The sequence below is a fragment of the Archocentrus centrarchus genome, chromosome 7, assembly GCF_007364275.1.
Source record: "Archocentrus centrarchus isolate MPI-CPG fArcCen1 chromosome 7, fArcCen1, whole genome shotgun sequence".
In the NCBI taxonomy this organism is placed as follows: domain Eukaryota; kingdom Metazoa; phylum Chordata; class Actinopteri; order Cichliformes; family Cichlidae; genus Archocentrus; species Archocentrus centrarchus.
Window position 1 is genome coordinate 22,489,782 of NC_044352.1, and position 20,671 is coordinate 22,510,452.

At 41.6% G+C, this 20,671-nt stretch overlaps 1 protein-coding gene across 2 annotated transcripts; it reads left to right on the forward strand.

Annotated features, from left to right (window-relative positions):
• Window positions 1-251: 251 nt before the first annotated feature.
• On the forward strand, window positions 252-20,586 carry ube4b (ubiquitination factor E4B, UFD2 homolog (S. cerevisiae)). 2 transcript variants are annotated; one of them, XM_030733719.1, is made up of 29 exons: window positions 252-591; window positions 1,579-1,798; window positions 4,685-4,820; window positions 5,040-5,127; window positions 5,479-5,623; window positions 5,735-5,960; window positions 6,154-6,633; window positions 7,258-7,368; window positions 8,569-8,710; window positions 9,034-9,134; window positions 9,331-9,445; window positions 10,371-10,454; window positions 11,861-11,917; window positions 12,346-12,462; window positions 13,704-13,802; window positions 13,908-14,021; window positions 14,209-14,407; window positions 14,565-14,703; window positions 14,857-14,956; window positions 15,160-15,287; window positions 15,493-15,591; window positions 15,913-16,148; window positions 16,269-16,395; window positions 16,546-16,690; window positions 16,882-17,016; window positions 17,169-17,360; window positions 17,871-18,045; window positions 19,211-19,357; window positions 19,501-20,586. In XM_030733719.1, the coding sequence occupies exons 1-29, from the start codon at window positions 565-567 to the stop codon at window positions 19,563-19,565; spliced, it is 4,149 nt and encodes a 1,382-aa protein (XP_030589579.1). In that variant the 5' UTR covers window positions 252-564; the 3' UTR covers window positions 19,566-20,586. The 2 variants fall into 2 exon arrangements, with proteins under 2 accessions (XP_030589579.1, XP_030589580.1); XM_030733720.1 differs by lacking the exons at window positions 6,154-6,633; window positions 7,258-7,368 and having other exon boundaries at window positions 19,501-19,642.
• The last annotated feature ends 85 nt before the right edge of the window (window positions 20,587-20,671 follow it).

The window sequence follows — 20,671 nt, forward strand, 5'->3', positions numbered from 1 at the left end:
CTTATACTGCATATTGTAAGCATTTTTACAGTCCTGCGATTGGTACTTAATCCAAGTCTTTGCGGTGCCCTTGCACCCCTCTGACTTCCCGTGGTTCACGCATGCTCAGTTTGATGTGTTTTATGGGATAACTGTAACCTCAGTGATAATCCGAGGTCCTAAAACAGAGCTACATACTTACACAGCAGGTGAAAAGTCCATTATCTGTGCGACACGTCGAAGCCACACACCCCCACCTCCAGCAGCCCCTTTAGTCACGTGACGTGTACTAGAACCAAAATGGCCGCTGTTGTATTTTGACGTATAATAGCTAGCTACTTTTCTTTTTGTTTCATTCTTGCTAAAAAACCAGCAAACAGCAGACTTTTTTTGGAGGAACTATATCTCGCCATCCTCCGTATACTGGTGTCGTTTTTTGTATCTTAAAGACAATCAAAAAGACTTGACACATATTTGTTGAACGAGTTAGACTATGCATATTTAGATCTAATACAAGCTAGCTAGCTGGCTCTGGCTGGCACATTAAAGCGGCGGAAAGTGAAATAGCTAGCTAATTTAGCTGGGATGATGGAGGAGTTGAGCGCAGATGAGGTAAGGTGACAACACGGATAAACGCTTACACCCAGAATTGAAATGAATTTATGTTGCTGACGTTATAATTTACAGTTTGAAATATCTTTCTTTACCTCTGCTTTGGGATCTTACTGCTACTAGCTGAGGTGCTACAAAGCTAGCTGATGAAAGAAAATAAATTGGTGACAAAACCTCCAAGTGCGCTAGGACAAACAAATGGTGTCACGTAGTTTGAACGCATAAGCTAAATGTTTGGGTGAATTGATAAATTTAAGAAGTGAAGGAACCAGAGGCTGTATGTGGGCCGTGTTTTATTTAGCCGGAGCTGCTGGCTAAATGAAAGTAGCTAACGTAATGCTATAAGCAGGAGAACAGTGCTTTTATATAAAACAATAATTCTCGTAAAATATAGTGAGCCATTTGTGTCTGGCAGATATTTTTCGGTGTTATGTTTTGCCCGAAAGGTTTTAAATTCTTCTCATTGTTCTGATTTCTCATGCCTGCTCTCGGCGGTCTAGCTGACAGTCAGAAATTAGCCTGCGAGACGACTCAGCATAAAAACACATACACACACCGGGCCACCATTGTGCAATCGGCCGTGGGCCGATGCATGGCCATTGAGCTATTTATGTTAAACCACAAACAGCATGTTGCAGTTTATTCTCTGTCATCACTTTCAGCTGCTCGATTAACGCTCAGCCGAGTGTGCAGATAATTTAGCCTTAACGTAGCTCATCGTCTGAGCTGCGACGATTGGTTTCCGCATCTGACCATATTTGCAATGTTTTCCAAAAAGTATGACTTTAAAACGTACAATAAAGCGGATGTCTGCCCCAATTTTCTGCCTTTTGTTGGCAATAAATGTATCATTTGCCTTTTATTACTTTGTTCAGGTATTTTATATATATAAAAGGGTTTATCACTAACCCGTTTAAGCCTTTCAGCAGTCTTGATCTAATATTATTAAGGGCTACAGGGTTGACTGTATGTATCTGCTCATTCAAGATTCGCAGAAGGAGACTGGCACGACTGGCAGGAGGACAGACGTCCCAGCCTAACACCCCTCTCAGCACACCCCTGACATCCCCACAGAGAGAGACTCCGCCTGGACCCCTCCCTGGACCCTCAGGTGCTGCACCCCAACCCGTGCCACCAGCTGCCTCTCAATCACTGGGTCTCAATGTCCACAGTGGTACCCCTGCCACATCCCCTATGGGCACCTCTGGTGAGAAATGAAGACACGCTCTGGCAAGCTGCAGTTAAGATTAAAAATTGCTATTTAGATTTAATATTACAGATCACCTCTATATTTTGCCACTAAAGAGCTGATGTTTGCAGTTCAGTTTTTTAAAATTAATACTTCTGAACCACCCTGATGAGCCGGTGATATATTTTCTTTGTGAGTTTTGACAGAAAAACAGTTATTTAAAGGTAATACTGAAAGGGATCTTCATATTTGGGATATTGGTGTTTGAATAGTATGAATCACTCATGAACCCTTAGTAACAAAGACAAAATTAGGAGCCCTTTGTTGTCATAAACAGTGTCCCTGCTTGAACGAAGGGTAAGCCCTGCCCTGCAGTACAAAGGTAGAAGTGAGCCTTGACCCATGCACGGCAGAAAATGCAGCAGGAAGCCATGTATGGATACAGCAACAGTTTTCCTGGCATTGTTTGTTGGTATACATAGCCATGTTGATTTAAGCATCTTACTTTTAGGCCCAGTATTACATTTTAAGTGATTTATTAAGAAAAAAAAAGTGGCCCTTTGGCAAGCTTTACCTGCACAGTAACATATTAATGTTTATTGTATCTGGAGTCAGTAGGGTAAAGTTGTTGTTTATTGTATAACTAGGAAAGAACTGTTAATTGTAGCCCTTCATTCGGAGAAAGATCCTCTTAGATTTCTCTCTACCTGTCTGCAGTAGTTAATAAACAACTTAAAAACTCCAATCTAAACCTTTGCTAACCCAGTTTGGCTTACCAGTTGGTTCTTCTCTAAGCAATAGCTCTGACAGTAATTCTAAGACTGTACATGGTTGCTTAATCATGTCACATCTTTGTATGGTGCCTTATTTCCAGCATTAAACATCACCTTCAGTAGCAACAGCTATGACTACAGTAGCAGAAATCACAACAATAAAGACTGTAAACACTTTGTTCTATAAAAACTAAATCTGATATATGAAATATAAATAAGAACTCTTACAGTAGTAGCCTTAAACCTGCTATTTCTTGGCTTGCTAAATATATTAACATTCATTTCAGCAGCTGTAAAAAATGTTTTCTATCAAATAATTTTTCAGTGCTGCCAAAAACCGGGAGCTTTATCTGCACATTGAGCCCTGTTTCTCTGCCTCACAGAGGCAGCTCATGTCTTGATGTTTTCATGTCATCACATGTCAGTCATGTATAGATGTATTCACTGCACATGTTGAAGCTTTTAGTCTGTTTGCTCACGTAGCAAATTTAGGAGTTTCTCCTTTATCACAACACCCAGCCTTAAGATTAAATGCCTTTGTCAGTCCACTTCCGAGGCATTTGATTAGTTTATTCTTTCGTATAAAAATATTTTTCAACTAATACATCAGAGAAAATAAAATTTAATGTGTAAAATTATTCAAGGACCTTTCCAAAAGCATGCAACCCTGTGTTTACGCTGTTCTCTTCCTGTACAAAAGCCAGCTGAAAGTGAAGAGTAAACATGACTGATGTTTGGTTTTTGAGCGACTGTTTGATATGAGTGACCCGGATCCACCTGCTCTCTCGTTTCAATTTAATTTCCTTACCGTCCTTACTGTGCTGGTTTGACTGCAGCAGTGCTAATGTTAGCACTGTATGTTGTGACTGTTTATACTGTGAAAGCAATAAAAAGATTACAGAAAAACAATAAAACAGGAAAGACTAAAATTCAACCCTGCACAGGGTTCAAGTACAAATGATTTAAAATGTACAGTGTTTTTATTTTTATCTATCTGTCTGTCTGTCTATCTTTATTCCTGCAAACTTTAGCTCATCTGAGGGGTGTACTACAAAGCGGGATTAATGGGTTAGCTAGCTATGTCAAGTCTAATGTCAGTGTTCAGTGTCACAAAAGTGGCTCTAAAAGCTCCACTGAACACACAACCTGGTCAGGAGCAGGCTATGTTCAGAGTTTTGGGTTACAGTCAGCTGGAAGCGCCATGTTTTCACTGCTGACTTTATTTACAGTGTGTTATAAGTGCATTATAGATTCTGGGGGGCAGATAGTAGGTTTTATGTGTGCAACTTGTTAAACCTTACTTCACTAAAACCACCCAGTGATACCCAGCTGTAAAGTTAAAGCGGCTTAAATTGTGCATCTCATTCTCACTGGAATGTGCTTGTATTAATTTGGTGATGCAGAAAATGTATAAATGTTATTATACTTGAATCTAATCTGCTGCTAATTCCTTATTTTGATCAGCTGACAAACTAAAGGGATTTCCACGTTAAGCTATGGAACAGCAACATATAATGTTAAAATGTGTCCAGGTTAAAGTTTCAAAGCTCTAATGTGCTGTTGTCACAATTAGAAATTACAGCAGCACTGAGAGCGCACTCAGTGTTAAAATAATTAACTTGAAGATGTTTATTTTACCACTCTGCGCTAAATCCCAAGATTAACAATTTTCTCCAGCATTATTCGCTCATCTTATTTTACAACAGTGTTGCATTTTACTGTTAGATTTTTGTGGGTTTTTTTAATGGATTTTGATCACCATTTTTTCATCGTTATCATCTGATAACATCAGTGGCTGCAGTCATAGGAATCATTTTGTGCAGAAGAGTCACAAGATGTGTGAAACGCCTGTTTTCACGTGAGCGCACACAGAGCTTGGAGCAGAAAGCCTAAACTAAACAGAGAAAGCTGATGACCTACGTCATGATGCCCTTTATCTCTGACTGGAGTTTTAGATTTTGTTGGGTCAGCTAACACAAATAAAGCCTGGCTGTGTTGAACTTCCTTCATAGGACACCCCTCTGGTTCATTGCTCAGAAAAACAAAACCTAATTTACAACCTATTTCAGTTTGTCCTGAAGATCCTTATTGTTGCTCAGAGAGATTCACCTGTGGTGTTTTGCTCTTTCAGGGGTTGCTTATGGTAGTCAGAGCAGCGAGGGTGTGAGCTCACTCTCCAGCTCCCCCTCCAATAGCCTTGAGACTCAGTCCCAGAGTTTGTCCCGATCGCAGAGCATGGATATCGACCCTGCCTCCTGTGAAAAGAGGTAGGAGCTCTCATGGCCTATTGCTCTGCCCAGCTTCTGTTTTGATTGCCAAATACACCATATACGGAGCTGTGAAATGATGTAGTTTTCCACAGCTTAGACCGAAAGGGCTGTGGATAGATTTTAGATAAATATGGCACCATGTATGAATAATGATATAGTTTGCTTGAGGGTAATTATTTATCTGTCATTAAAACTGTGGTTTCTCTTTTATTCCAGCATGTCCCAGGTGGATGTGGACTCAGGGATAGAGAACATGGAGGTGGAGGACAGTGACCGCAGGGAGAAAAGAAACTTGACCGAAAAGGTAAGCAGCCGAGGTGAAGATTACTCCTCCTGGAACTTTGATTATGCCAATCATGATATCAGAAAAGTCCTAAATGGATAAACATTAAAGGAGTGTCTGGGTGTTTGCAGACAGGTAACTGGGGACTTTCCACAAATGCTAATCTTGGTTTCATTTTTGTTTTAAATCAGTTCATTCATACATACCTCTGTCTCTTGCTCAACCACAGTGATCACGAGATAAAAAGTATACCGAGAATCAGCAATGCTTGTTCATAATGCCTGTGCTCTGTAAATGACTTTTTAAAATTTGTTTATATAATTAAGGCTTCACTGTTTTTGTTTTTTTTTGTTTTTTTTTCCTGCATCTTAGGAAACTTCTGCAAACTCAGATGTCTCTGAAGAACAGGCTCTGCAGCTCATTTGTAAGATCCTCCGCATATCGTGGAAGGAGCAAGATAGAGATGTGATCTTTCTCCCTTCACTGGCTACAGAGTTTCACCAGAACCCTAAAGAAGGTATGCCACTAAACCACAGCTTTCTCTCTCACCATAAAAAAATGTAAGGCAAACTTTTTTTATACTCCATAACCAAACTATTAAGTTTTGATTTTCTTTTTTCTCCTGCAGTATATGCTGACTTCAAAGACCTCATCAGCCAGATCCTGATGGAAGTCTTAATGATGTCCACCCAGTCACGTGTCCACAACCCTTTCGCCAGCTTGACAGCCACCTCACAGCCAATTGCAGCAGCCAAATCCCCCGACCACCGTCTGACGCTGGTGCAGCCCTCAAGCCAAGGTGGGAGCCCAATGGGCCCCAGCGCTGGATCCTTTGGAGCCAGCTCTCTGTCCAGGCAAGTGCCAGGAATCATTAAGTACTCAGACAGTCTAGCTCCCAGACATGTATCAAGGCTGCTGTTTTCTATTTTCTTTATTATCATGCTGCCATGTGTTCTTCCCAGTCTTTTTCATCATGCTTTAGTCATTTCTGTTTTTAAGGCTTTAAGATCATTTTTGTCAATGCTGTCTTATCAATGTTATCCACAGTCTGTATGGCTGTGGTAGTCCTCACCCAGTGGCTTTGGATGCAGCCAAGAGGACTTCCCCATCTCTTCTCACCCCTACTACATCCGTTGTACCTTCTACACCCCCTACCCCACAATTTGTTGTTCCCCCCAGCCCGCCTGCTTCCACTACTCCAAGGCACTCCCTCAGTGCCCCATCTGCCCCCATGCCCATTTCCCAAAGGTTTCGCCCTTACTCAGTCACCACTCCCTGGGCGGCTCCATCCCAAACGAGCCCAGGTCACAGAGGATTTAGTTCCCCTGGACCCTCTCCCAGCCCCGCAGGACCCTCTGTTCCTCCCAACACTCCAGTTACTGTGCCATCACCTTGCCCCCAGTCTCTGTCCTTGACCTCCCCTAGGGTTCGAAACCATCCCTCCTCCACAACCTCTCCTATGGTGCCTCCTTCTCCCCGACTGAATGCCCGACAGGCTGCCTTTGCTGCCAGGATGCCTCCGTCTAGGTATCTCATCTGTCATCTGCATGTCAGAGTGGAGTGCACATGCAACAACCATACTAAAATCTTAACTCTTTGTGATGTATTTCAACCAGTGATGTTTCATTTACATCACTGGGCCTCTTTTATTTTAAACTTTTTCTTACATTAACTTTCCTGCAATCAGTTCTCATCCACACATTTATTTGCTAGAGGAAGTCATTAGCACTTTAGTGTATCTATGTTTAAAGTCTTGTGAGAAATAGCAAAAAATGCTACTTCTATCACAAAGTGATAATGAAAATCTAGGCAATTTAAAAAATAATGAAACATTTCATATGTACAAACATTTAATATTAAAAGATATGGCCCTTTGTATAAGGGCTTCATAGGGTTTTGGCTATAAACACAAACAAATAGGATGTGTCCTATGCCTCTTTTGATGGACAAGTTGTGTAGGTGTTTCCTCAGTGCTCCCTTTCTCATATTCCTCTTTTCTTGTAACTCGTTACCCCTCTACATCTGTGTGGATCCCCTTTTTTTTTTTTTTTTTTTTTAAACTGCTGCCTGTCTGTCTCCTCATGTTTGGGCATCATCCTCCTCTCTTCAAGTCTTTCTCTCATTTCACCTGTTTTTCTCTCGTCCTGTCAGCCCCTTTTCGCTCCTGTTTTTTGCCCTCTCTGACCTGTCTCAGGACAGTGCTGATGAAGATTCTGAGGAGGAGCAGGAGGAGGATTTTTCACAGGTTCAGTTTGGGTCCAGGTACACCACTGCGCGTTGTGTGTTAATGCGCGTGTGTGCACGCTTGCTCAGAGTTGAGCTCTACTGCATGTTCCAGCGGGCCCAGTAGGCTTGCCACTAACCGTGCACGAAAGCACCAGGCGAGAGTGGTGAAAGATTAAACCGTCTTTAAGAGTGTTTTGGTCATTAGACAGTCTTAATTTCCATAACTATAAATTTTAGTGTGTGTAATGTGGAGGTAAGTATTAACTATGGAACCTGAGGGTTTTGCACCTCACCGCATTCCTTGAATGAGGCTAATTATCAGAAATCAGTTGACAGCCATGCTTATTATGCGTGTGCTTGCTCAGAGGTGCATGTTTCCATGATATGCCTTCGAGAAACTGATGGAGAGAAATTTGAAAGAACAGTATTTTGGTTGTTCTTCATGGCTCCAGAAGTTTAGCTTGCACTTCAGGTGAGTTTGTCCCCACAGCTGTCATTCATCTGGATTGTAGCCTACAGGACTAAATGTTTTTAGAATCTACACCACCAAAGCTTGGTCCTGAATAGAGTGAACATGGGTCTAATTTTGTTTTTTACACCCAAATATGAACAAATCCTCAGTGGCACCCATCTCATCTTTGCGTTTTCAGTTATCATTTATCAGCTGTTACAAATGCAGATACTGATATATCAGGAAATAGGTAATAATGGTCGAGTCAGGCTCTAAAAATTTGGCATGAACAAAGTTACATTGTTATTTAACAATATAATTGCTTTTATTGCTTTCTTTTGTAGCTTTGGGAATAGTTATAAATCAGGACAGAACTGCTGTTTCTGCATTTCCTGCATTTTATTACCTGCTAGAATTGGTTGTGCTCTGAAACAACTCTTGTAAAAGTTGATGCTCTTACAGCTGACCACTAATGGCAACTTGAGCTCTTAACACGTTTGTCAGGTTGATATGACAAGCTGAATCCTGATGTAGATTTCAAGAATGTGCCGTTGGAAATGTAATATCATCTAAACATTTTTCTTTTCAAGATGCCAGTACTGAGAGTTTGCAGTGCTGCCTTTAATGCGCTTTAGTTTTTCTTTCAGGACTTTTCAGGACAGTTGATTTTAAGCTTGTCAGCAATTTACACATTATAATGTTTGATACTAACGGTACGCCTGTTTCTGTTGTGATGTTTGCTGATATTTGATGAGCCTCTGCATCTGTGTCTTTGTGTTTTGTAGTCTTGGGGCATGTGGAGGGGGGATGTCCTGCGAGTCAGCCAGCGACCGCTTCACCATTGAAACATGCAAAGAGACAGAGATGCTGAACTACCTCATTGAGCGTTTTGACAGTGTTGGCATGGAGGAGAGGAAAGCTCCCAAGGTAGATGGCAGTCTAGTATAGTAGATGATTTATTTTTCTTTCCTCCTACTGATAAAAAGCACACATTTAAGAGTTGTTTTTTTTTTCTTTTTAGTATTTGGATTGTGAGATCATAATCATCACTTATGTTTAAACTTCTTTTTAATGTGTTCTTTGTGTCCAAATTGTTTTAAAATGTGCTGAGACCAGGCTGTGCTTTCTAGACTAGCTGCAGGCGTTAGGTCTGGAAATCAGCAGTTATTGCTCGTCACATAACACAATGATTTTTTTTTTTTTTAATCACACTGCAGCCATTCTCACTCTTCTCTCTGTTTCTTTCTCAGATGTGTAGCCAACCAGATGTCAGCCAGCTTCTCAGTAACATTCGCTCTCAGTGTATTTCCCACGTTGCCCTGGTGTTGCAGGGTGCCCTGACCCAGCCTCGGTAAGAAAGCCATCCATTAACTCTAACAATCTCTGGATTTTTAAATTTATTTTATTTTTTTTAAGCTCTCACCATATTTGTGCATGTCCTATTCCTTTTCCCTCTCAGTATCCATAGCAACTACTCATTCACCTCGTCTCCAAATGCATCATTTATTTATTTATTTCTGTATTTGCTGTGTGTTTACTACTTGTAGGAATCCTCTCCAACAGTCTCTGCTGGTACCTTACATGCTGTGTCGGAACCTTCCATATGGCTTTATTCAGGAGCTGGTGCGCATTACCCACCAGGAGGATGAAGTATTCAGACAGGTGACAAGCACAGCCATCCTTTTTTTTTTTCCCCTTACCGGTGGTGCAATTTACTGCCACACTCATTTAATATGATGCTTTCTGTCCACTATAGCTCACACTGTGTGGCACAGACAGTGAAACTGTTTAGGTGGAGTTCTGCACACACACACACTGGGTTAGAGGAGCGAGAGAGATGGGGAAGTTTATTCCCCACAGCAGACGATACTGGCTAGAGAGCACCTCATGATTACTTATGTTTGCATAAATGATCTATACTGTAATTAATGGGCACGAATCAGTTGAAAAGGTAAAATTCTATTACTTCATAACAACTGGATATAATCTCATGCAGCCATATACAGTCTGTAGAAGGTCTCAACTAAGCAGAGCGCGAATATCCACTTTTTAATTATCAGGTTCAGCACAGATAGAACAGGAAAGTCTGCACACTGAAGCTTTACCAACCCAGCATGTAGGGACAGACTGTACCAGGTGGAATCCGCACGCTGTGCTTCTCTGCATTTATCTTGCTTAGCCAGAAATGATAATAAATTACAAAAACACAAACTGAGAGTGCAGCTCAGTAGGGAGTGTCCCCATTCCTCTTGTAGATGCAGCACTGAAATTTAAACAGCTAGCTCCAACTAGTCGAGGTGACGCCTGGAATCACAACAGTCCTGTAAAATATTGCAGATGGAAATTTTTTTTTAATTTATGTTACAGGTTTACATGCCGAATGAATCCAGCTATTTCTAAATGTTGCCAACTCTTTGTCCACATACATAAATATAAAAATGGAGTGATACCATGTTTAGGGCAGCTAATTAAACGTCTTCACAGTGATTTGCAAAATGCACCATTTGAAAGTTTCTCTGAGGTCAAACTGCACTTTTGACTGTTGGCCTTACCCTGAAACATGCTTTTTATTGTTGTCTTTTTTTAGATCTTCATTCCTATCCTCCATGGCTTGGCTCTTGCAGTGAAAGAATGTTCCTTCGACAGTGACAACTTTAAATTTCCCCTCATGGTAAGGAGATGTTGTCCTGGCCTGATCTGCATCCTCAGGAATGTAGCTACAGTAATCTGTAGGGAATATATCATACAGGATGGGATGAAGCACATGTCCATGCAACTCTTACACAACTCCAGACATATTATATCCCTTACGAAAAATGTTGGCTGAGGCACATCTTTTACTTTTAAGGCAAACCTTCATTTCCAGTTTGCGTCACGCTTTTTATCCGTGTCTAAAAAGCTGCACACCCCGGCAGGCAGCCATCTTTCAACTTTGTGAACACAGTAGCTCGAGAACGATGTGACCTAGAATGTTCAAATTTATACCATAGATGCATCTACTAAAAATCTGGAGCGACTTAGTTCTTATGCCAATCACAGAAAGTTACAGTAATCTCAGTGGTTTATATTTCTTATGATTTTAGCATTTCTTATCCTACTGCCAGCAGGCTGAGGGGTAACAGTGGCGGCTGACGGTATTTTTCAAGTTGTACTGCTGCTCGGCTTGTAGTTGGCGAGCATTTGCAGACAGACATGGAAAAACTTCAGGCAACCTTGGCAATCTGCTAGCAGCCAAAACAATCGCTAGGGGGGATTTTGGTCCAGCACCTGCTCTGCATCTGATTTCACCCAGCGTCAGCCAGAAACCTCCAGCAGCCGCTGCAAGCCAACTGGAAATAATCTTTCCCTAAGAACCAGTGGTTGTATCATGTCCAATATGGTGGACAACTCTCAAGCAATGCGTATGATGTCAAGTGAGAAACCTCAGTACCTCACCAGTAACCTCTGTTTTGTTTTAACTGCTATAACTAAAGAATATCCCAAAGTATATCTTACCTTACACTATATGTGTCACATGTATGCAGAAATGTGGTATGAATAACGTTTTTTCTCTCCCAAATATGTTTAATCTACTTGATATCTTTACAGTGTTCGGTGGCTGTTACGCACCATCCGTGATAGCAGTCTCAGTAATAGTACTTTAATCTGGTGATTTATTTTAAGAATGTCATTGTAATTTAATGGACTAGTTCTTATATAGCGCTTTTCTACTCAGTCAGAGCACTCAAAGCGCTTATACAACACGTTTTTTACATTTACCCATGCACACCCATTCATACAAGCACTTCCATGTTAACTAAGCTAAGTGCTTTTTAATTATATAACATTCACACACATTCACACTCCGACGGAACGGTCGGAGAGCAACTTGGGGTTAAGTATCTTGCCCAAGGATACATTGGCATGTAGCCTGGAGTAGCCAGGAATCGAACCCCTGACCTTCCGATCAGTAGGTGACCTGCTCTACCTACTGAGCTACAGCCACGTCATTGTAATTTAAATATCGTTCACATGCGTTGGATTCTAATCTGCTTCTGATAAGTTATGCGTGACTCACATCTGTTTTTGTTTTTACAGGCATTAGCTGAGCTTTGTGAAATTAAGTTTGGAAAGACTCACCCAGTGTGCAATTTGGTAAGTATACTGATGCAAAGCCAAAGCTTCGCTGTGATTAGACATCAGTTACATTAAACTGAGTGTTGATCCTTGGGTCCTTTTTTGCCGTGTATTCTGAAAGCTTTTGGTTAATTGGAATTAAGTTTCTTGCCAAATGTAGCTGTTGTCTTTGTTCATAACTTTGTCATATCATGAAGATATGAACTCCGCCTATTTTGGGCTGTGAGACATTTTCCTGTTACATTGAAAAAGGACAAGACAAAATTCCCCTGTGGTCAAAAAAGACACAGTTAAAATGAGTTATGAGTTACCGTTGTTGTTGTTGTTGTTGTTGATGAAGGTATATTGTCTTTTAATATACCAGGGTTATTAATCACACTAGCCAATAAAATGTGTTAAATCAAGGTTTGTGTAATATGTGTCTGTGTAATGATGCTGCTTTGCAGGTAACATCACTGCCTTTGTGGTGTCCCAAACCTCTGAGCCCTGGTTGTGGCAGAGAGATCCAGAGATTGTCCTACCTGGGATCCTTTTTCAGCCTCTCTGTGTTTGCTGAGGATGATGTGAGTCATGCTGCCCATAGCTTTGTGTAATTAGTTAAATACACTGATAACAAAAAATTAAAGGAACACTTTTTAATCAGACTATAGCATCGAGTCATTTAAACATCTGGGATATTGATCTGGTCAGTTAAGTAGCAGAGGGGTTGTTAATCAGCTGCTTTGGTGTTAATGAAATGAGCAACAGGAGCACTAGAGGGGCAACAATGAGACCACCCCCAAAACAGGAATGGTTTTATAGGTGGAGGCCAGTGACATTGGCATTTGCCATCGAATACCAGAGTTGCCAGGTCCACTGCTGGCACCCTGTGCTTTTTTACCGATGAGAGCAAGTTCACCCTAAGCACATGTGACAGACGTGAAAGGGTCTGGAGAAGCCATTGAGACCGTTGTGCTTCCTGTAACATTGTTCAGCATGACTGGTTTGGTGGTGGGTCAGTGATGGTCCGGTAAGGTATATATCTATGGAGGGGATCACAGACTTCCACAGTCTAGGCAACAGCACCCTGACTGCCATTAGGTATCGGGATGAAATCCTGGGACCCATTGTCAGATCCTACGCTGGTGCAGTGCGTTTTGGGTTCCTCCTGGTGCTCAGCTTCATGTGGCAAGAGTATGCAGGCAGTTCCTGGAGGATGAAGGAATGTATACCACTGATTGGCCCTCACGCTTGCCTGACCTAAATCCAGTAGAACGGCTCTGGGACATTATGCTTCAGTCCATTCGACAGCGCCAGGTTGCACCTCAGACTGTCCAGGAGCTCAGTGATGCTCTGCTCCAGATCTGGGAGGAGATCTCTCAGGACACCATCCGTCATCTCATTAGGAGCATGTCCCGATGTTGTCAGGCATGCATACAAGCTGCTGAGTACCATTTTGAGTTGCTGCAATGAAATTTCGGCAAAATGGACTAGCCTGCCGTATCATTTATTCACTTGGATTTTTGGGGAGTCTTTGAATTCAGCCCTCTGCAGGCTGATAATATTCATTTCCATCAAACGACGGGGCTTCCTTTCATTCTTAACACATTACCCATATCAGTATGGATATCCAGCATGATTGCCCCTTACCCCATTCAGATCTAATGCATTTTCAAAGTGTTCCTTTCATTTTTTTTTTTAAGCAGTGTACTTAACATAACTGAATGGCATCAGGCTGTAGGGAAGTAACGCAAACCTCGTATAAAAAACTGTCAAAAGTACCAACTGATGACTGAAGGCTTCTTTTTTTTTTTTTTTTATTTAGACCAAAGTTGGAGACAAATATTTCTCTGGCCCAGCCATCACCATGGAGAACACGCGAGTCGTCAGCCAGTCACTGCAGCACTACCTGGAGTCGGCAAGGGTATGTCTCTGCTTCATATTGTTGTTGTTGTTTTTTTTTTAAACCGCTGTTTTTTGCTGAAGTGTAGATTAATCCAGTTTATTGATATTTATTTATTTTTAACAGGGTGACATGTTCAAAGTTCTCCACAACATCCTGCTAAACAGTGAAACGCGGGAGTTGGCTCTTAATTACATGGCAGCTCTAGTCAACTACAATGTGAAGAAAGCTCAGATGCAGGTAAAGTTGCACAAGTCAATCATTTTACAGTCAGCAGAGCTGATTAAAATGTTTCAGAGGTTACCAGATTTGGACAATGAGAAACAGTGTTAAAAGTATAATTTTATAAGACATTCTTAATCACTCTTCCTTGGGGGTTTTTTTTTTTTTTTTTTAATTGTTCTAAACAATTTCTCCTTTCTTTCAGACTGATGACAAGCTGGTTTCGACAGATGGTTTCATGCTCAACTTCTTATGGGTGCTGCAACAGCTGAGTATGAAGATCAAGTTGGAGACAGTGGACCCCTACTATATTTTCCATCCACGGTGTCGCCTTGCTGTCAGCCTCGAGGAGACTCGTCTTAAAGCCACCATGGAAGAGCTCAAAACCTGGCTGTCTGAACTACGTAAGTTGACACAAACTTTGTTGCTTGTGACTCAACACATACTGTACTGTTGCTAATTTTGAAATCAGTTAAACTATGAACATATTAGTATAACAGTGATAACCTAAGGCTGATATTTTTCTTTATAATATTAAATTTCATCTGTGAATATTCATAGACAAAGACCCCACCAAGTTCACAGAACCCAAGTTTCCCACCGAGTGTTTCTTTTTGACGCTTCACACCCACCACTTATCCATCCTGCCTGGCTGCCGGCGCTACATCCGCAGATTACGAGCCATCCGCGAACTCAACAGGTATACGTTTACACATCTACATGAATAATCATAGCATATTCAGTGTGTGTGTGTGTGTGTGTGTGTGTGTGTGTGTGTGTGTGTGTGTGTGTGTGTGTGTGTGTGTGTGTGTGTGTGTGTGTGTGTCTTAATACTGTTATTTTTATCTTTTAGGACTGTAGAGGAGCTTAAAAACAGTGAGAACCAGTGGAAAGATTCTCCCCTGGCAAGTCGACACAGAGAGATGCTCAAACGCTGCAAAACCCAGCTCAAGGTCAGTTTTACATAATTGTAGATGCTCCCACTGTCTTAGATTCACTTAATGATCAGTCATCGAGCACCAGTTTCAATGTAGAAATGTGCAAATGCTCTCAGCAGTTTACGGTTGGGTATATTTGGAAGACACACGTTTGCCGACACATGCAGGATTCTATCACGGAGCATATTTACAGAGGTGATCGTTATTGTGTGTGACAGAAACTGGTGCGAGCCAAAGCTTGTGCTGATGTGGGCCTTCTGGATGAGAACCTGCTCCGCAGATGTCTGCAGTTTTACAGCACAGTCATTCAGCTCATTCTTCGCATGGTGGACCCTGCCTACCCCAAGTTAGTCATCTCCCTACTGATGCACCGTTTTGCCGTTTGTTTTGATATTGTTGTCAGAGAAACAGCTGCATCACAATGTTGATGTTTTGTTTGTTTTGTTTTGTTTTGTTTTTCTTTCTCCAGTCTTTGCTGTTTGCCCTGGTTTCACTTTAGAGTATATTATAAATCAAGATGGAATATGTTTGTTCTTCCCTCCCTATAACAGCATTAACCTGCCTCTGAACCCTGAGATTCCCAAGAGCTTTGCTGCTCTGCCCGAGTTTTACGTTGAAGATGTGGCAGAGTTTCTGCTTTTTGTTGTGCAGTAAGTCCTCTCCTCTATCATCATCGTGTATTAATGACTGTTCTGTGGGTGGTGGTGGGGGTTAATAAAATGTTAAGAGAAAGGAACCAGTAAAAAAAAATTAGGAAAATTTTTGATATCAAATGGTGTGTGTGTGTGTGTGTGTGTGTGTGTGTGTGTGTGTGTGTGTGTGTGTGTGTGTGTGTGTGTGTGTGTGTGTGTGTGTGTGTGTGTGTGTGTGTGTGTGTGAGTGAGAATCCATAATTTACAAGGAATTTTGTTCTTTGAAAACGAAGCTAAAGCAAAATAATTTGTGAACCGCTATCCCTTCCTTTCTCCCAGGTACTCACCCCAGGTTTTATATGAGCCATGTGTTCAGGACATTGTCACCTTCTTGGTGGTGTTCATCTGCAGTCAGAACTACATCAGGAACCCCTACCTTATCGCCAAGTTGGTGGAGGTGCTGTTTGTCACCAACCCTGCTGTTCAGCCTCGTACTCAGCGATTCTCTGAAATGATGGAGAACCACCCGTTGTCCGTCAAACACCTGGTCCCTGCTCTCATGAAGTTTTACACTGGTGAGTTTTATGTCTTCTCCAGTTCTCTGCTGATGTTAACTGGTAACTGGTACATGTTCTTTGACTGTAAGCTGCGATACTTTCAAAAAGTTCACTAAACTCTTTGCCCCCTCTGGTCAGATGTTGAGCACACCGGTGCTACCAGTGAGTTCTATGATAAGTTCACTATACGGTACCATATCAGCACTATCTTCAAGAGTCTTTGGCAAAACATTGCCCACCATGGAACCTTCATGGAGGAGTTCAAGTGAGTTTTCTGTTGACAAAAACAGTAGTGGTCATGTGTGGGTTTCTTTTTTTTTTGGTCCCCTCCCCCATTTAAAAAAACGCAGTTTTGAGACTATGGCTGTGTGAAATTTCCAGTCTCACATGTTCTTCTGTCCTCCTTCCCCACCAGCTCTGGCAAGCAGTTCGTGCGCTACATCAACATGCTGATTAATGACACCACCTTCTTGCTAGATGAGAGCCTTGAGTCCCTGAAGCGTATTCACGAAGTTCAGGAGGAGATGAAGAATAAAGAGCAGTGGGAGCAGCTGCCTAGGGTCAGTGCTCAGATTTCTAGGGTTTTGTATTTATTTCAGAGACACAAACTGCATCAGAGGTCATGTTTTATCACCACTTTATTTACTGCTGTGCTGAGCTGTGAAAACAGGAAGAAGGCTAGTGTCATTGAATAGTATGGCTTATGTATGTATGTATCTGTGTGTTTTATTCATTTTTTGCAAACTTTCAGGAGCAGCAGCAGAGCCGTCAGTCCCAGCTGACTCAGGATGAGCGGGTGTCTCGCTCCTATCTGGCCCTGGCCACCGAAACAGTTGAAATGTTCCACATCCTCACCAAGCAGGTCCAGAAGCCTTTCCTCAGGCCTGTGAGTGTCACTGTTGCCACTGGACATTTTGTAATTTGTACTTGATTGTATTCTATACCAGAGATTTATTCTCAGTTGTACAGTAAAGGAAGCATTGTCCGACATTTTGCTCCAGACATGCTTTTCTAAACAGAAGCGCCTTCTTCACACAGGAGCTGGGGCCTCGTTTAGCTGCCATGCTAAACTTTAACCTTCAGCAGTTGTGCGGGCCCAAGTGTCGGGACCTGAAGGTGGAGAATCCAGAGAAGTATGGCTTTGAGCCCAAGAAGCTCCTAGACCAGCTGACAGACATCTACCTGCAGCTAGACTGCGCTCGCTTTGCTAAAGCTATTGCAGATGACCAGGTTGGCACTGGGGATGATACTCTGACTTTAATCTGCATTTAAATTTCAGTATTTTCTAGCAGTACAACGCTTTAGCGGTGCAGTCATCACAAGAAAAGGCTAAAGGTCATGTTAAATCATCTGTTTTGACTGTATTGCCATGCCAATTTGCATGATTTCTCTACTGTATGTGGAGAATGTGGGAAATTATTTTACCCAGCCTTAAGTCAAATGTTCAATCCACTATGTAACATTTAAATATTGAGTACAAAATGTTGATAATTTCTGATTAGTTTAAATAACAAAGAGATTATTTTCAATGATGAAGCCAGTGACATACCAGCCACATTATGATAAATTATTGTTGTGACGTTGGGAGAGATTTACCTCAGAATGTACATGTAAGGAGCCCAGCAGTTGCTTGTTGTGTACAAAACCTGCGAAAAAAGGACACAGTTTAAATTTCAAGACTTTGACATGATGACAGTAAGGCACTGAATACTCACCTCGTAGATGTGTTATTCTTTGCAGAGGTCATACAGTCGTGAACTCTTTGAAGAGGTGATCTCAAAGATGAGGAAGGCTGGCATTAAGTCCTCCATCGCCATCGAGAAATTCAAGCTGCTGTCGGAGAAGGTGGAGGAAATAGTCGCCAAGAACTCCCAGTCTGAAATGGACTACAGTGATGCACCGGATGAGTTCAAAGGTGGGGGTGTGGGTGTGTGTGTGTGTCTGTCTGGCTGTGCTTGTCTAGATTGTGTTTAAACAGCACAACTAGGACTTTTGGATCTGGTTATCCAGTAATGGTAAAGTGGATCATCTTTCCTACAGCCTCTGTAGTAGCATCCCACTTCACATGTGCTATATTATTAAATCAGTGCCATTAGAAAGTACAGATGGCTGTCTGGTATAAATCACATATCAAAAAATCAAAAATACTCCAGATAGTCTATTTTGACACTTTGGACAGCTCGATCAGTTCAAATTAATGTATCGAGATCCTCGAATAATATCCATATTGAAAATAACTGAAGTTACATGTTATATTGAGCTGCTTCTAAAAGTATCAACAAATATCTTTCTAGGTCTACCAATGTAGTTTTTAAATAATATTGGCATTGTGTAAAAGGAAAACAAAGTTTTGATGTGACCCCAGGTCAGTGAGTGGCAGATGGGATCTTTAGCTGCCTCTTCTGCTATTGAATTCCAGACATATGCAGTGGATTTTGCAGCTCATATTGGTCATCTAGACAGCTTAGTGCGAGGGCTATCGAGTAACCACAGACTTAATATAATCTTGAAAGAGAATGTCGTCTGCATGCCTCCTTTGATTCCCAGATATGCCAGCCAGCCCACCACAGTTGATGGGAGTGTGCCATACAGGAGGCTTGAGTATCAGCTGTCTGAGTAGTTAAAATCTCCCACGACAGGTTTTATTTTTGTAGCACCAAAGTCGTACTGTAACAACCTTGTGGCATTTCAACACAGAACCCATTTTATCAAATGCTTTAAATCAGACTTTATGAGAAACTTTATTAGTGTTTGGATAGGTGCACCAATAACCCTGTCATATGAAATGTCTTTTTTTTTTTTTTTTTTCCTTAGCTTGGACATATGGCAGGCTTTTACACAAACCAAGACATGCACACAAACGTATGATAGAGATGTCACATGATAATCGATATGTGCCCAACAATGTAATACTGACCCCTCTCCTAACCCAATGAGCAAGCCTAAAAAACAAATGGAAATAAAGTCAGTAAGATTCACTGAAGTCAAAGTACTGCCGCTGCTGCTTCTAAATCTCTGATTTTTAGTGTAACACTTGTGTCTTAATTCTCTGTAAAATGTCCGTGACTTTGTTGCAACAGATCCTCTGATGGACACGCTGATGACTGACCCTGTGATGCTGCCTTCGGGGAACATCATGGACAGATCCATCATCTTGCGCCACCTGCTCAACTCCCCCACTGACCCCTTCAACAGGCAGCCCCTCACAGAGAACATGCTGGAGTCAGGTAACCCCACCATTGGTAACCCCACCATTGATGAAGCATTTCTGTTTGAGGTAGTTGATATCGAGCGCAGAAGCAAAGCACTTATAGTTGGGAGTCAAGGCTAATATTTTCATGTTCCTCACAATCTTATGTTAATTCTGCAGTGCCTGAACTGAAGGAGAGGATCCACGCCTGGATGAGGGAGAAACAGGGTGGACGGGCTGTCTAAGGACTGCGTCACCTGTGTCTGGCCTGCTAATCATCATTAAGGGATCTGTCCAAATCACCTGAATTCAGCATCACTACTACCAATGAGAACAAACAAAAAAGCAGTTTGGAGAGGAAAAAAAGGAGACCCGATTTGATTTTTTTTTTTTTCTTTTTGTTTTTTTTGTTTGCATTTACCCTTTTTGTCTCAAACCATTATCATGGTTCTAAAACAAACCATAATAAAGCTAAGACTTTTAAGTTTTTCTCATGAGTTTGTGTATATATATTATATATATATATATAAATATATATATCAAAGTATATACATTTATTTAACAATAGTGCATTATAAAGCTGCAGAAACCACTACCAACAGGTTTACCTGCGGGGTGCATACAGTCACGTCATCGATCATCTTCCTTTATGGTTCTCTTTTTGTTTTGTATTATTGAGTCTGGTTGGGTTCTGATAAACTTGTTAGCCTTGAGTTTTCTTTATCAAGATGTGTAACAGTGATGGGTTAGAGTCCGCGTAATGTCTGCTGGTGTCCCAGAGATAACTTGTGCACAGTTTGTGCTTGTAGAAGAGGTTCAGAACTGGGAGTATCCATTAAGGATGTAGCTTAACGTAAACTAATCCTGTCAGCTTTTGTTTGGAGTACAGTAAGAAGATGAGCTGTGGCTCACCACGATAAAAGTGCGTCCAGTTTTTCCTTCTCAGACACATTTTCCCCACTGACTTCGATTGAACTTACTTGTGTGTGCATGGCCTCGAGTCCAGAACCTCGTAAGGGTCACGTGGATAAGTTAACCCCATTTTAGGCCGAGTGGAAGGAAAATGCGAGAATGTAGCACGATCACCAGAATCACCATCCTAGGAGCACACCATTCAGTCATCTCACCTCAAGATGGTCTCTTTCAAATAGCACTGTACCTAACTTGACCTTGCTGACCTTAACTGTACAGGAAATGATTTCCTTTAACCACATACCTGTTTTGGAAGCTAGGATTTTGAACTCAAATAAATGATGATGCACATTATTTCACAACTGGTCACCATTTTTTCCTCAGACTGATTCCTTAGTGGCTTTGTTTGGTCTATTGGGGGGGGGGGGGGGGGGGTGTC